The sequence below is a fragment of the Triticum urartu genome, chromosome 7A (genome assembly GCF_056163025.1).
Source record: "Triticum urartu cultivar PI428250 chromosome 7A, HENAU_Tu73, whole genome shotgun sequence".
Classification (NCBI taxonomy): domain Eukaryota; kingdom Viridiplantae; phylum Streptophyta; class Magnoliopsida; order Poales; family Poaceae; genus Triticum; species Triticum urartu.
In genome coordinates this window covers 715,363,151-715,378,548 of record NC_141879.1, presented here as the reverse complement: position 1 = coordinate 715,378,548, position 15,398 = coordinate 715,363,151, and the positions used below count along the sequence as shown (strand labels likewise).

The 15,398-nt window shown below is 44.3% G+C and overlaps 1 protein-coding gene across 1 annotated transcript; it reads left to right on the top strand.

Moving 5' to 3' along the window:
• Positions 1 to 12,768: 12,768 nt before the first annotated feature.
• On the top strand, positions 12,769 to 14,034 carry LOC147962081 (uncharacterized). The gene is made up of 2 exons (XM_087536225.1): positions 12,769 to 13,098; positions 13,774 to 14,034. Exons 1-2 carry the CDS (start codon positions 12,769 to 12,771, stop codon positions 14,032 to 14,034), a joined length of 591 nt encoding a protein of 196 aa, XP_087392351.1.
• Positions 14,035 to 15,398: the final 1,364 nt, after the last annotated feature.

Genomic DNA, 15,398 nt, shown 5'->3' with positions numbered 1-15,398 from the left:
ATTGCTGATGCAAAGAGAAACTGCGCAAGTAAAAATAAGAAGTTAAAGTTGCAGCGCATTTTAGAGGATCACAAGAAATTGTTGTACCCAAATTGTGAAGATGACAAGAAAAAATTGGGTACCACACTGGAATTGCTGCAATGAAAGACAGAGAATGGTGTATCTCACAAAAGATTTGAAAAGTTCTCAGGCATTAATCTCTCATCTTCAATGATCATGTTATGCAAAATGATGCATCAAGTCATGATTTACCATAGAACCTTGGAGTTTCAATACTCGGCAGGACCACGAACGATTGAAAAGCGCTTCTAAAGCACACCTAAAGACCTCTCAACGTCCTTCCTACTAGAATCTTGACGTGTTGCGACGTGAGAACTTTTGTTACCTTAGTTGCGAAATTGTTTTGACAAATGTGGCCCATGGAAGATAGATGTCATCCGCACCCATCGTGTATCATGACTATTGACTGTATAGTTGCAAGGAGTAGCATCACCCACAACAAGCCTAGCAAACAGTGTTGATCTAGAAAGCACATTCAGGTTTGGAAATTGATGCCGGTTAGCAAATGAGAAAGAGGATCCCAGGTGGTTCCCGGTGAAATGGTCGATGCGACGGCGGCTGCGTTTCCACTCAATTATGGTGATGGCGAACAGCCGGCAAATGACTCGGACACCGGCAGAATGACGATGAGGGTCAAGGGAGGCGGCAAGGTAGCGGCAGAGGTGGTGGTTAGTCGTCGCCAGCTGCCCCGGCAACAATGCAGACGGAGGAGGGGCGTAGAAAAGAGTCCAGAAATTTTATTCGGCCAGGTTGAGGCCGAGTATATCTAGGTGTCATCGGGGCCAAGGAGTATTCTTTTTACTCCACTTTAGACTTTAGGGGATCGGCTAGGTGCCGGTAAAAGGAGTAAAACTTTACTCCTCTAACCGGATTTAGGGGATCAGCTAGACATGTTCTTAGAAGATTACTTTACTAAGCAGGAGGCGTACAGGCAGAGCTGCAAATCAGCCGTGGTGGAGATGCAGGAAGAGTGTGTGGCATCTGGCGCCGCTCCTGGTTAGATGCAGGAAAATGAACACAAGCAAACCATGGTCAGCTTGTTCAGTTTGATTGGTAGCAAACAAAACAATAATAGTAGCAGGATAAGTAAGATGAGATCACATTGCTTGCTTATCATATTAGTAAGCATGCACGTGCAACACACGTCTTGACTAAAAGCATGTTATACTATGAAACATAATTATTCTATCATAACATAAAATATCTCTCTTGAGAATTTCAAATTTGATGCAAACTGCATAGAATTCCTATTCCCAAGTTATAAAGACATGTTGATTGTTTTATGAACCCACATGCCCCTTATCCAAATAGGGCGATGCCAGGAATTGGCTGGGCGATCACAGTCCGTGATTGGACCACTCCCGAGATGTACATCGGGATGTGCACAACATTGGATTTGTCTGACTACCCTGGCTCCAGTACCCCGCAGCACCACTTGTTGCGCCGCTCCCCATGTTGTTGTCACGAGTCCCAATTCCTACACCTCATAAAATGTATAAGTCACATAATCACTTGTTATTCTGGGCATAAAGTTGTCACTATATCCACAATTGAATTAAATTTAAGGTATAATATTTCCAATCAAGAAATGTACATCTTCAATCTTATTGTCAATGTCCACTGGAAATGGTAACACTGTTCCCTGCAGTACACAGCTTCATGTAGCAAGATGTAAAACGTTAACACCGTTCTCAATGGATTTGCTAATAGAATTTAATATTCAAGTAGGTCTAAGCGTGTAAGCCACGCGTAACCATTCTTTCAGTCAATCAACATTGTTTAAAAGCAAAAGAAATTGACAAATGAAAGAACACAACAATGCAGAACCATGACAAGAGTTCTCTGCATAATAATACTGACAAACTTTGCAAATACGTATGGAAAAAGTACAGTCATGAACCATGGTGTGTATATGTTGGAACCGCAGCCCTCTCTTACTCTCAGCTAGAGGTAGAAGAAGACACGAGACACAAGAAATTCTGGACCGGCGCACGAACGCCGCCGTGGGTTTATATCCCCGAGCCAGCGCACTAGGCACGCACCCACGCCTCCACTCACCCGCGATCTACTCCACGCCTTGCATGCTCTCGCCGCGCCCGCTACACACGCGCGTGCGCCCGCGTCTCGCGCTGAGCATCAACCAGGCGACCCGATCGCCCCACACGGATCGCCAACAGACAAACACACACTACCCCGGTGCATGGACACGCCCATGCACCCAACGCACGCACACACGCATGCCCTAGTCCTCGGACCTGACGCGCCCAGCAAGTCCAGCGCGCGCCCATACCCGCGCTCGACGTGCCCGGCTTCGTCACCGTGGCTTATTAGCCCATCATTCACGCCCTAAGCCGCGGCTCAGAGCAGCCCGGCGTCCTCGACGTCGGCGTCCGCCATCAGCGCACGCCCCGCGGCCGGCTCCTTCCGCAGCAGGGGGCACTCCCTCTTGAAATGTCCTCTGACGCCGCACTTGTAGCACTTCCCGCGACGGTTGTCCCCTCCGCCTGATGTTGTGCTGGCCGCGCCGTCGTCGTCATCCTCTCCGCGTGCACCGCCCCGGCGCCGCTCGTGCGCCTGCCACTGTGCCGCGGTGAGCATGAGCTGCTCACCGTCCGCCCGCTTGCCGCCTGCCTGTCCTCGCCGACGCAGCCGCTCGTCGAACGCCTTCAGGCGCCCGAGCGCGTCCTCGAAGAGCAGCTCCGACAAGTTGCAGAACTGCTCCATCCCAGCGACCGCTGCCTGCCTGTCCTCGTTGTAACAGCCGACACGGTCGAGTTCGTGCTCGAGGCAACAAAGGGGCGTTTGAGCGCCGGAAAAACCTCTGTGTCCACCGTTTTCTGAATTTGTCTGAACTTCTCCTTCTTCTCTCCGGTGAGCCAGCCACGGCAGCAGTGAGCGAGCAGAGTGAGAGGGAGAGGAGAGCTGCCGCGAGGAGTTGGCGGTTCCAACAATATATATAACAATGTCTGAAGTAAGATGATGAGCATTACAACAAGGGGAGATAATTGACCTTAAATCTCTTACATAGGAACGTGTCTTCTCTAATAACTAAAGCCAGAAAGTTGTCCACCTCTTCATCCTTAAACAACATATTTCTATAAGATGGTAGTATATCTGTATATGCAGTGAACAAGGCCCAAAACTAATGATTAGGAAGGGAATCGATATTCAGATATATGGAGGTGCACGTCTGTGTATGCGAGAGAGAAATAGTAAATCAGAGGTACTTGTCAGCTTCCCTGATTTGCAGGAAAATGGACACAAGCAAACCATGGCCAGCTTTCCTCCATTTTTATTTACTTTGCATATTAGATTTGACTGAAGTCAAACTTTATAAAGTTGACCAAGTTTATAGATAAAATTATGAAAATTTACAATAACAAGTCTATATGATGTGAAAGTGCATTCAGTAATGAATCTAATGGTATTGATTTGTTATTGCAAATGTTAATATTTTTGTCTATAAACTTTGTCAAAGTTTATAGAGTTTGACTTTGACCAAAGCTAATATGCGGAGTAAATAAAAACGGAGGGAGGTGCAGGTCTGTGTATGTGACTTGCCTGGGCCTCGTATATCAGGATGCGGAATTGCTTAAACATCACCCTAGTGTATATATTGCTAGCATGTTGTTCAATGGACATGTCGCACTACACTACAACACCCCCCTACAGTTGTTCACATATTTTGACCATGTCAGCACCAAAAGTAACGGAAGTCTTATTACAATATTTACAGTTCGAAACACTGTGAGTCTTCATACACTTTTCGTCGCAGGTCTTGTCTGCTTCCCTGTGGAACTGCAAACGCATCTATTGCTTCACAAACATCAGCATCGGGCAGTCCGGCGACACCTAAGATTTGAACACGCTGTTCGCACTCTGGATCCTCTGGGTGATCACCATTTTTCACAGAAAATTCCATTTAGACCGGCTTTGCCCACTTTCTCCTTAAATGTACTTGTTCTTGCTGCTTCCGGTAGCCACAACGGGTACTTAATCCCACACTCAGCATCCGGCTGCACTCTGGAAACAAACTCTGGATCCTTGGCCGCCATATCTGTAAACACCTCAATTGTCTTGTGCACGTCATCTTCGGCTTGATTTTTTGTTTAGCTTCCCACACAGATTACATAGGGACCTCTTAGTAAATGGGACCTTTTGGATATCCCCTAATAAACTTCATATGATACTATACACTTTTCCAATATTGATGTTATTTTGCCTTAGCTTTTTCACCAAGTCCTTCTCTGCGTTTGATTCCCACATTCAGTTTATTGTTAGTGTATCAAATCACACACTCCTCACTGACGATAAGCATATGCACATAAAATCGAACCATTTAACTCTTCATCCACCCAGGCACATGAGGCCGGGTTCATCTTCCCTGTCAACATCACTGACCCTGTATTTGCACGGTTATCATGTTCTTCAATCATGGCAAGCTGCCTGTCCCCCTTCCCGCTCGGCCGCCATGAACACTGCATTCTCTGCGTGGCTTTCCCTGTCCACAGACCCGCCGCATGCTATTGCTAGCACAGACGGATGTACTTACACCCACACACTATACTCACAGCGTCATCCAGCAACGCCGTCTCCGCCACCACAACCCCATCCTCGTTGATGAAGATTGGTAGCCTGCCCGGAAACAGAAGAATTGTTCAGAACCTGGACGAACTCGAAATTGATCCCAGTGAAGCATCAAGTAGAAATGGTGACATGCTTAACACCTTTTCCAACCCAATGAAACTGATGTTGTAACGCATTAAGTATGGTATGAAAGAAATTGATGAGAACAATACTACATTTCCTCTTACTGCAAATCAACACCAACATATCTAAAGCAGCACATGCACCATATAAGAGATCCAAATCTTGATGATAGGTTCATGTATAAAGCAAGAAAATTCGAAAAAGATGCCAGAGTCTTATTAAGTGATCCTAATTTCATGCGAAGTTGCCTAGGTAAAATATCAGCGAAGGATCAAGGGGGTCAACAAACAACAGTAATATATACTGCTTGATGGTAAATAAAAATAATGAAATCTTAGTGGTTACAAGTATTTTGAATAATGAAGAAAATTAAGAACTAACCATATAAAAAAATATACAGCAACACCACAGTAATCATATTCGTAACACATGAAAGAACTACCCTCCTAAAAAATATGAAAGTACTATATATGGTGTATCATATGACGCAAGCCATTCAGGTTTAACTCACAAGAAGGAAACTAATCACATCACATCCTAATAAAGTCAACGAAGAAATCAGCACCCCATATCCCAATGCCACGCAGGACTTGCTGAAACTGCATTACGGTGTATTAGATCCATCTTAGCTGTAGAATTTCGCGTGGTGTTGATTTGTCTATGTTCGTTTGTGAGGGTGTACATAGAAAAGAAAATGTGCGCTTGTTTAATACAACATAAATAAATAAATATAGATATAGATACTCACAGCAGGCGGAGCTATGGCAAGGCTAGATGGGCCCATGGCCAGTCCAACATTTTAGACTATGTACGCTGATTTTTTCACTCATAGACCTTAGAACACCCGTCCACAGGTTATTATTATTTTTTGGCCTGCCCAACAATTGACTTCAAGCTCTGCCAATGATCTTGCTGTGAAAACCGAGGTGCCAAATCTGCTAGGACAAAGCAGCAAGGCTTGCATTGTCTGATGATTACGTGCCATGGCACCACCGACATGACCCTGTCATCACTGTCGTTGCAGGGCATGGTTTTCACATTCAACGAGATTTCGGTGAAATTAACTGAATTTCAGTAATTCTAGTAGACATTGGAATATTATGTTTCAGCCAAAATATTTCAGAAATTTCAGTACAGCACAGGAATTCAAATATTTTTTAAAATATTTTTTCAAATTTTCAATTAAATTCAAGTGAATATTTCGGTCACTTGGCTGAATGGAAACTGAAATCACTGAATTTCAGTGATTTCGGTTGATGCTGAAATTTTTTGAAACTGAAATTGAAAACCATGTGCAGGGCCAGTAAATACTGGCATTGGATCATCATTCGTACTTGGTTGAATTGATGCCAAAATCACTGTTCTAATGTTTTGGATAAGTTTAGCACAAAATAAACTTTTCTAAAGTTTCACGATCTGACCCTTTCTAGAAGAGTTTTTTCTGCGACGTCCATTTCCAGCCATCAAATGGACTAGATTAGGTCGTCTACATTCGTGTGACTTTTGATTGGAACCTTTCAATCTACAGTACTCTTCATAGACGGCGGTTGATGTTCTTCATAGACGACGACTTCCCGACTGCGTACTATAGCATGTTTTGCCCGGCTCCTGCGAGGGAGGAGTGATGACAACGGGCGTTCGACTCACTTCAGTGCTTGTAGCCGTCATTAGATGGTCTACAAATCCGGATGTAATTTCTATTATCTCTGATGTTCGCTATACTGTCATGATTGAAGATGAATAGATCAAAAATATTCGTTAGAAAATACACTAGATTCATCAATACTACTAGTAAAAAACCAGTACTATCTTTTGTTGACGCGTAAAACTGGAAGATATACAAAATAAGAGCTTCTACAACATATAGTACAAAATTCCGTTCCACGGACAGTGACCGTTCAACACACAAAGAAATTTCTCCACAACCGGATATATCAAACCGAATCCTCTAATCGAACGTAGCTAAATACATGTCATCGAACTACCAAATTCACATGCCCTACTAACTATGAATTCAGCCACAATGGGAGAAGTTCATCCACACCCACCCTTACTCTTGCCTTCGCCCTTTCCGTCATCCGTGCGGCAGTAGCGCTCGAAGACAAGGAACAGATTGAGGCGGATCTGTTCAACGCCGGAGTTGTCCGATTTGCTGCCGTCATCGGCCTTCTCCTCCTTGGGGGATAGTCTGGCCATGGCACAGATTGCCTGGCTTTGCTCTTTTGCCATCTCCTTCACTGCCTGCTGTCGCCGCTTCTCGGCTATGCGGGCATAGAGTGCTTCCTCCGACGCTAAGGAAGCCGCCTCTGCGTCGTAGGCTGCCAATGTCTCCTCCGCCTTGAGCATTGTACAAGCTGCCTCCGCCGCTAGGGGTCAAAGCCGTCTCTGCATGTCGCGCCCGCAACCTTGGGGGAGGGATTTTCGCGCCTATTTCGGATTGGCGGTTACTCATGGAGGCGCAGATGGCCTCCGTTTTGGCGCCCGACGTCGGGGTTGAGGAGCCACGTAAATGGTTCCAGCGGCACAGCAGTGGTCACCGATTCCGATCCTGTGGCCGCCAGCGAGGCCTCGGCCACACACAGAGATCCACCATCCTCGGATCCGAGTGCCATTTGGGCAATGAATGCCCAGCGGATCGGGGAATATCAGGGGAGGGCATTCCCCCTGGAAGCGTTGCAGAGCATCCCAGACGGCCATCTGCTTCTCGGGGCTACACGGGATGAGCTCCCAGACTTCGGATCGGGACATCTTGGAGTCGGATCCTGTGGCCTCCATGGACGAGAACGCCGGAGATTGCCGGCGAGGAGCTTGGTACTATATGAAGACGAGTGGAGTGGAATGCGGCTAGGTTTCCTCCAGTGTGCGGATGGGGTCCAATTTATGTGGGGTCAAGTCAGTCAGAGTGGGTCAGATCCGACATGGCGAACGTGTCCGGACGCGTCAGGACGTCGCGATATCCACCATATCGGCTGGATATGGGGCCTGTCATTCCGGCATTTGGACCGTATATGGGGCGCCCGGTTGGATGACATTTTTTTGTACGAGCACTGACCGGGCAGCGTGTCTGGCATTTGGGACGGGTAAAGAGGTCCGGTTGTACATGCTCTAGATACCAAAACTCTACACGCATTGAGAAATCTGTGTGTTTTGCTCTCCTGCTCTGACGGAACTGCAGGGACCGATCCTGCCGAGATGAGATGCAACGGAAACCATTGACTGATTGATCATGTCCCGATGTCACCATATATAAAATAAACTGATTGATCATGTCCGGATGCAGTATGTCGTGATCAGCCGATTGTTTTGCACACAGTTCGGGATGGACCACCGCACCAATGTTGAGACCGCCATGGCACGCGCGGGGCCGCTAGACGCAGCAGGGGCACCTCAGAGGGAGCTATAGCGGTGACGGCACCGCTGATTACGATGCGCGACCGCTCCGTGGCCTGCTGGTGGCTTCGATGCACGGTTGATGACTTGGAGCACCCACTTTGAAGGGCACGGGAGGACCGGCAACGGCAACGACCAGACCCGGCGAGGATGGTCACCGCGGTTAGGAATTATTCTTTTGACAAAACTAGCCCGATAATCAACTGCTGAGATGATTCAATACTGCACGATCCCAGAAGTAGATGTACCATAAAAGAACTCATGGGTTAGCATGGGGGGCTGTCCAACTCGTCGACAATTGCTTGGTTACAAGTATTTTTTAGGAAGTTATGTGGTGTTAATTTTAAGAAAAGTTAGGAAGACAACATAGGAGGATGTTTCCTTTGGATTTTCAGTATCCATGTCGATGTAACTTCTTGTTTGTATCGTGGGGCGGGGCGGCGCATCAACTACAAACATTCAATTTACAAGGAAATAAAGTTTCTTTTTTCTACAGTGACATCCTTATGAGGAATAAATTGGAGGAACTAGCATGGGGTGTTAAACTTTGCGGATATTTGCTTGGTGATACTTCTTCTATTTTGTTTCTTGAGCAGGTTTATGTTTTGCTAATTTGAAAGCAAAGTGGAAGACAACATAGTCGATGGTTGTTATGTCAAATGCGAAAGCGTAAAGACGCGATAGTCGATATCCAGGCTTATTTTCCTACTTATATCAGGTTTAGCATTCGGAGATCTCGGTTTTTAAGTTATATTTTATTTTAGTCTTCACTTTTTACATCTTCTCATTTTTATAGTCTTCACTTTTTATGGTCATTGTCTCCAGTGGGGGAGCTAGCGCACGATGCCGGGTAGGGGGAGTGGGGGGGGGGGGGGGGGGGTAGCAAATATGCAGCATTGGGACTGCACTGTACTGAATTTAAGCCTCTTCATTTTAGTTTATTTTCAATCTAGGGATCCAGTTAAGTTCAATATTACTATTTTTTGTTTATTCATCAGCATAGGGTGTCATCATTTATTGGTTTAGTATTTTTATGCAGTTAGAGGTACACCAAGGTTTTCTGAATTAATTACTTGGAGTACTTCCATTCACAAATGTAAGACGTTTTAGCAGTCTAATTTAAACGGCCAAAACGTCTTATATTTAAAAACAGAGGGTGACTTTTCATTTTTCTATATTGAGTTTGTAAATTCCTCAGTTTCTAAGACCTTATTTTCACTCTCAGTTAATGTTCTAAGTTAATATTTTCATTGTTAATGTTTTAACTCCTTATTTCATTATAAGCTTTTGTTCAGTTATACTTACACCAAAATTTTGCAGCTTTTAACTCAACGACTGTTACTCTTTTTCTAGGTGACGAAAGCCTGTTTCAAGTCTACTAGGTAACGATACGTCGTCAAGTGGGAGGTCTTCTCTCGAGCTGATAGTAGTGCAGTCCTTGCAGTGCGTGGATTGACGACACGACAACACCACAGGAACAGTTTTTTGAGTCCTTTTTTTATCTTCTAAGTGTTTGTTTGATTAGACAGTGTCACTTTTTGTTCTCCTGTTTCCAGTGGCTTAGCATTCATTCAGTGGCCGTCCCTTTGTTTCATGTAATTTTCTAGATTTATTTCAGCAATGCGCATTTTTTTAACTGCAGAACTGAACAGTGTATGGTCTAAGAGTTTCAGTTCTTGTTTGCCATGCATGTAGCTGTGGTCCTATCGTGGTTTCAGTGGACAATTGCATGGAATGGTTCCTCTAGTTAGAGCAATCCTTTTTTTTTGCTTGATAGTGCCTTTTTAGTGGCAGTGGTCATTTTTCCTCCACAGAATTTTTCCCAGGTGGTCTATACATGTTCAATATGCAGTAGCTGACACTGCCGAAATAAAGTACGGAGTGGTGGTCGCTAGCACAAAATGGACCAGGGAGCGTCCGTAATAGGGTCTGAAAGATTCCCCTCGAAACACAACCGGGCCGTTAGCTATGGGAGGCCAATAACGCAATGTGGCTGAGATGAGCGAACAAATCTGTCAACATTTTAGAAAACAAAACTCAAAACAAACCAATGACACGTGGCATAGCATCATTGGAGGAAAATTTTGACTTAGACTGAAGTCAAAATCAGTCGACTGGTATTAGGCAATCCCTAAAATTATATATGTTGCACGACGTGGTACATCTTTAAGGTAGGCAAGGAAGAATAGAACCACGGCTGATAGAACAACATGGGAGATCGGGACGATTGGCAGAACACTCCCAACAATGACATATAATTCTTAGATGGAATCCAAAACCAGAATCTAGAACACGGCTTATATGTGTGCTTTCATATTAAGAACCAGCTGGCTACAATGGAACAAATCGCTTTCACAATTACTAACTGATATATGCACATTACTTCATACCAATCTATATCTAAAGAGATGTAATATTCTTGGTTTCTTTCGTTTCGATGATATTATTTTATGTCCGCTGCATCCTACGTACGTGCAAACGAAGCCGACCCATACATTCTCGGCCCGTAGTCCTAAGCTTTTTATCCAGTTTTTTTAGGCTGATGAAAAGATCGGAAACGTTGTCAAGTCGGGACAAGGAGGAGAGATAGACTGATGATCGACTGCGGTTTATTTTAGGAGCTAATCGTTGCGAGGGTCCATGATTTTGTACTGACTACGAGTGACTGTTGTCGATGCCGGTAGCAACGATAACCACCAAATTGTTGTCGATGCCCGTAGTACTTCTGAAATTTCTAACTGAGAGTTACATTGCTATTTTTTCTATAAATACTAATCTTTATTAAAAAATGAGAGACCGTAACTATGGTTAAAATGAATCCGCGGTCCATCTAAAACAAATGCGTTACTAAATTATTCATATCTTTTATACCATAACTCCGATTTTAACTATGTGAAATTTTATGAGAAAAATGTGTAGAATCTGAATGAGATATTATTTGTACTGGCGGTGATCCAAATTGCAAATAAACAACCACTAGAACTGGATTGACATGATAGAAAACATTAATAACCATACATGCACACCTCTGAAAAACATCGCATGAGAAAAACAACAGATTTCTCATCTTATTCACTACTAGGAAAATGCTTATAGGTAGACATTTAGCAGTAGCGTGGGTTATATACCCACGCTACTGGTATTTACCAGTGGCGCCTGGTAAAGAACGCGCTATTGCTACTTAATAACAGTAGCGTTTGTTAGCTTGGGCCGCGCTGCTGTTACGTGGGCCGCAAGGCAAAAACGGTAGCCCACTTAGCTGTAGCGTTTGCTCGGGCGCTATAGCTAGTGGGCTTAGCAGCAGCGCCGGCCCGTACGCAGCGCTACTACTACACAAAAAGCAAAAAGAAAACCGGCCCCCCCTCACCCCTCTCACTCTCACATCGATCCTCTCCCTCCGCCCGCCGCCGCCGCCGCGGTTAGGGTTCCTCCCCGGCCGCCTCACCCCAGCCATCACGCGCGCCACCGGCGCCGCAGGTAACGCTCGTCCTCCCCTAAGTAACTCTCCTCCCCTCTCTCGCCGCCCCTACGCGGCGCTCCTCCCCCCCTCTCGCCGCCCCCTCTGTCGCCGGCCGCCTCCCCACTCCCCTTGCTGAACCATATGGATTAATAGGATTAGTATCACATATGCATCTCTAGATTCTACTGCTAATTAGTATCACATATCACGTTATATGTTACTAGATCTTAGGATTTGGCATGCACACTTGAAGTGTTGTTCGTATATGCTTTTATGGGCTATTAAGTCAAGTGAGCACTTGTATGTCCTGGCCTTTCATGATTCAGGGGTTGGTACTTTGATTCTTAATTAATTGTAGTTACTTGGGTTGTTAGTTGAGTGAGCATGCACACTTGCATTGCCCCTTTTATAGGTAGCCACCAGATATCCAATTCGCCTCCACGGAGCATTTGCTCTTACACGCTCAAAATGGTTTTGCAAATGTAAAAAAAAGAAAAAATAAAAGTTTAGATGTACATGTTCATGTACAAATGTTATATGAAATTTGAATTCACACAGGCTCTGGGCTCCATGGGCAAAAACTTGGCCAGAATTTGGCTATTTTTGAACTACTTTTGCTTGTGTGCTTGCGCAATAATGGCAATATGCCATTTATTTGGGTTAAATGATCTCTATTAGGTTATGACTGTCTGAACTTAACTACAATTTAGTTGTTATTTTGTTTGCCATGTGAACCTGTTGTGCATTCTCTATGGTGTGAACCTGATGTTTCCTATTTTCCTTTGTATATTATTCAAAATTTATCAAATTCTAGCCAATTTTAGGGAAATGACGCCACCACCACCACCACCACCATGCCGACGGTGCAAGTCAAGGTGCGCCAGCAGCCTTGCAACTGGCACGCTGTTCGGCATCTACTACCAGTCGAGTTTTCTTCATGCGACGGTAAAAAATTATATGAAACTAGTAACCGCTATTTTGTTTTTAGTGTTATTGGCATTAATGCATCGTGTATATATCATTTTGCTTTCTGCACACAGATCGTCCCATGCAATGTGAGGTCAGAATTCAACAAGCTGACCGGAGACTCTATGACCTGTGAGGCTCCTAGGGGCCCCTACATTATGGAGGTCGAGAAAGGACGAAATATGACGCATGTGGGAGGAGATGGATGGGTCCATTTCATCGCCCACATGCGTATCACCGGTGGTGAGTTGATCAGCTTCTCCTTCAGAGCAGAAAGACCCAAGTTGGCCGTGATTTATGTCAATAAAGCAGAAGATGATGAAGATGATGAGGATGATGAGGATGATGAGGATGATGATGACCCACTTGGTGAATCCATCGTTGCTCAAAGAATGAGGTTGAGCGAGGAGGAGGTGTGCAACCTATGGGACATCATTCTGCCATGTGCTGACTTCGTCGGGGTGCCATTCGTGACCCGCCTGATAAGTACCATGGTTGATCGGCATATCATGGTATGTTGCATTTACTGTAGTAATTTGTTGATATACTTTATTGTTATACTTAGTGTAGAGTCCGATGATATATATGCTTAGTGAATCTTATATACTCAGTAAATCCGATGATCTATATGCTTAGTGAATCCGATGATATATATGCTTAGTGAATCTTATATGCTTAGTGAATCCAATGATATATATGCTTTATTGTTATACTTAGTGTAGAGTCCGATGATATATATGCTTAGTGAATCTTATATACTCAGTAAATCCGATGATCTATATGCTTAGTGAATCCGATGATATATATGCTTAGTAAATCTTATATGCTTAGTGAATCCAATGATATATATGTTTTATTGTTATACTTAGTGTAGAGTCCGATGATATATATGCTTAGTGAATCTTATATGCTTAGTGAATCCAATGATATATATGCTTTATTGTTATACTTAGTGTAGAGTCCGATGATATATATGCTTAGTGAATCTTATATACTCAGTAAATCCGATGATCTATATGCTTAGTGAATCCGATGATATATATGCTTAGTGAATCTTATATGCTTAGTGAATCCAATGATATATATATATGCTTTATTGTTAGACTTAGTGTAGAAATGTAGTACTGTCTTTTGATAGTGTAGAATGTGTGAGGCTACTTATTAATTGATATGTTTTTCTTATTCAGAAATTGCCAAAGAGCCTATCTGAGAGTTTTGGTATCAAGCCTGATGAAGAAGGCTCTGCTAGAATACGCCTTACCGCGAGGGGCTCCATCACCACTTGTGTGTACGGCGTGGACACGGACGGTCGCACACACTTCAGCTCGGTTGGGTGGAAGAGCTTCCTCATCGGCAAGAATCCTCATGTTGGACAGGCAATCCTAATTACTATCAGGAACACCCACCGCCCAGGCTTGAGGATGATGGTCGTCATCGATATCATCTAGAACTACATATGCTTGTGAGATCTATCCATGCATGCGTGTGGATGCTAAACCATATATATGCTAGTATGACTACCTAGTATACTTATCAACTATGATCTATCCATGCATTGTTGACTAATATATATGAGTTTGTGAGATTGTGTGGTTATATTAAATGTGGCATTTGTCGTTAATGCTTGTGAGAAGGTTCTGTGAACTTAGTTTATTTGCACTGGAGTTGTCTTGATTTCAATGAATATTGCCTCTGACTCTTTTTTTTAATTTCTATTTACCTAGTTGTAGCACGGGGAGAAACTAGGGCGCTACTACTATGTGATCATAGTAGTAGCGTTGGTAGAGAAAGATGCGCTACTACTAAGTATTTTAGCTACAACGCTTGTTTAGAAATGCGCTACTGCTAAATAATAGCTGTAGCGCCCTAGCAGTAGCGCTGGTGCCCGCGCTACTGGTAAGCATTTTCCTAGTAGTGATTCTAAGCGAGCGAGCACGCGCGCACGCGCGTGCGAGAGAGAGAGAGAGAGAGAGAGAGAGAGAGAGGGAGGGAGACACTGAGAGTGAGAGAGATGCCTTACGATTGACCACTTTCAAACGTGTTATTGTTGTGTGAGCAGTGAAACCACCGCCAACGAGGGTGAGGATGATAAGCCGCAACACACGAGTTAAGAAAAAAAGAGCAGTTGTTATTTTTTTTCTCCCATTGCAATGCACGAGCTCTTTCCCTAATATATATTAAAAGAAAAAACTTCTAGCCATGAGGATACGTCCTCCTACTTTTAGAGGAGATGACACAGGAACATCTAGAGTGCAGGAAGACGCACGGGTCTTGGGCTGGCCCACCTCCCCACTGGTAGAAAAAGGGCCTATAGTCCCGGTTCATAAGGGCCTTTAGTCCCGGTTCCGGAACCGGGACTAAAGTGTCGGTACTAATACCTCCCCCCTTTAGTCCCGGTTCAATCCAGAACCGGGACTAAAGGCCCTCCACGTGGGCAGTGCGCAGAGCCCAGTCAGGAGACCCTTTGATCCCGGTTGGTGGCACCAACCGGGACCAATAGGCATCCACGCGTCAGCACTTCTGTGGCTGGGGTTTTTGTTTTTTTTTTGAAAGGGGGGTGTTGGGGGTTTTGGGGGGTTAATTTAGGTGTTTCATATATTGTGTTAGGTAGTTATAATTAATAGAGAGAAGTGTCCTCTCTTATGTCCGTGCTTGGTCGACGCTACGTACTATACATACGTATATAGAGAGGACTAGACACGCTAGCTAGCTAGTAAGCAAACGAAGGAAACAGAAGATCGTCATGAACATATATGCATATATATAGAGAGAAGTGATATCGACCACCTCTCCTTCTCCGAGAGATTGGTCG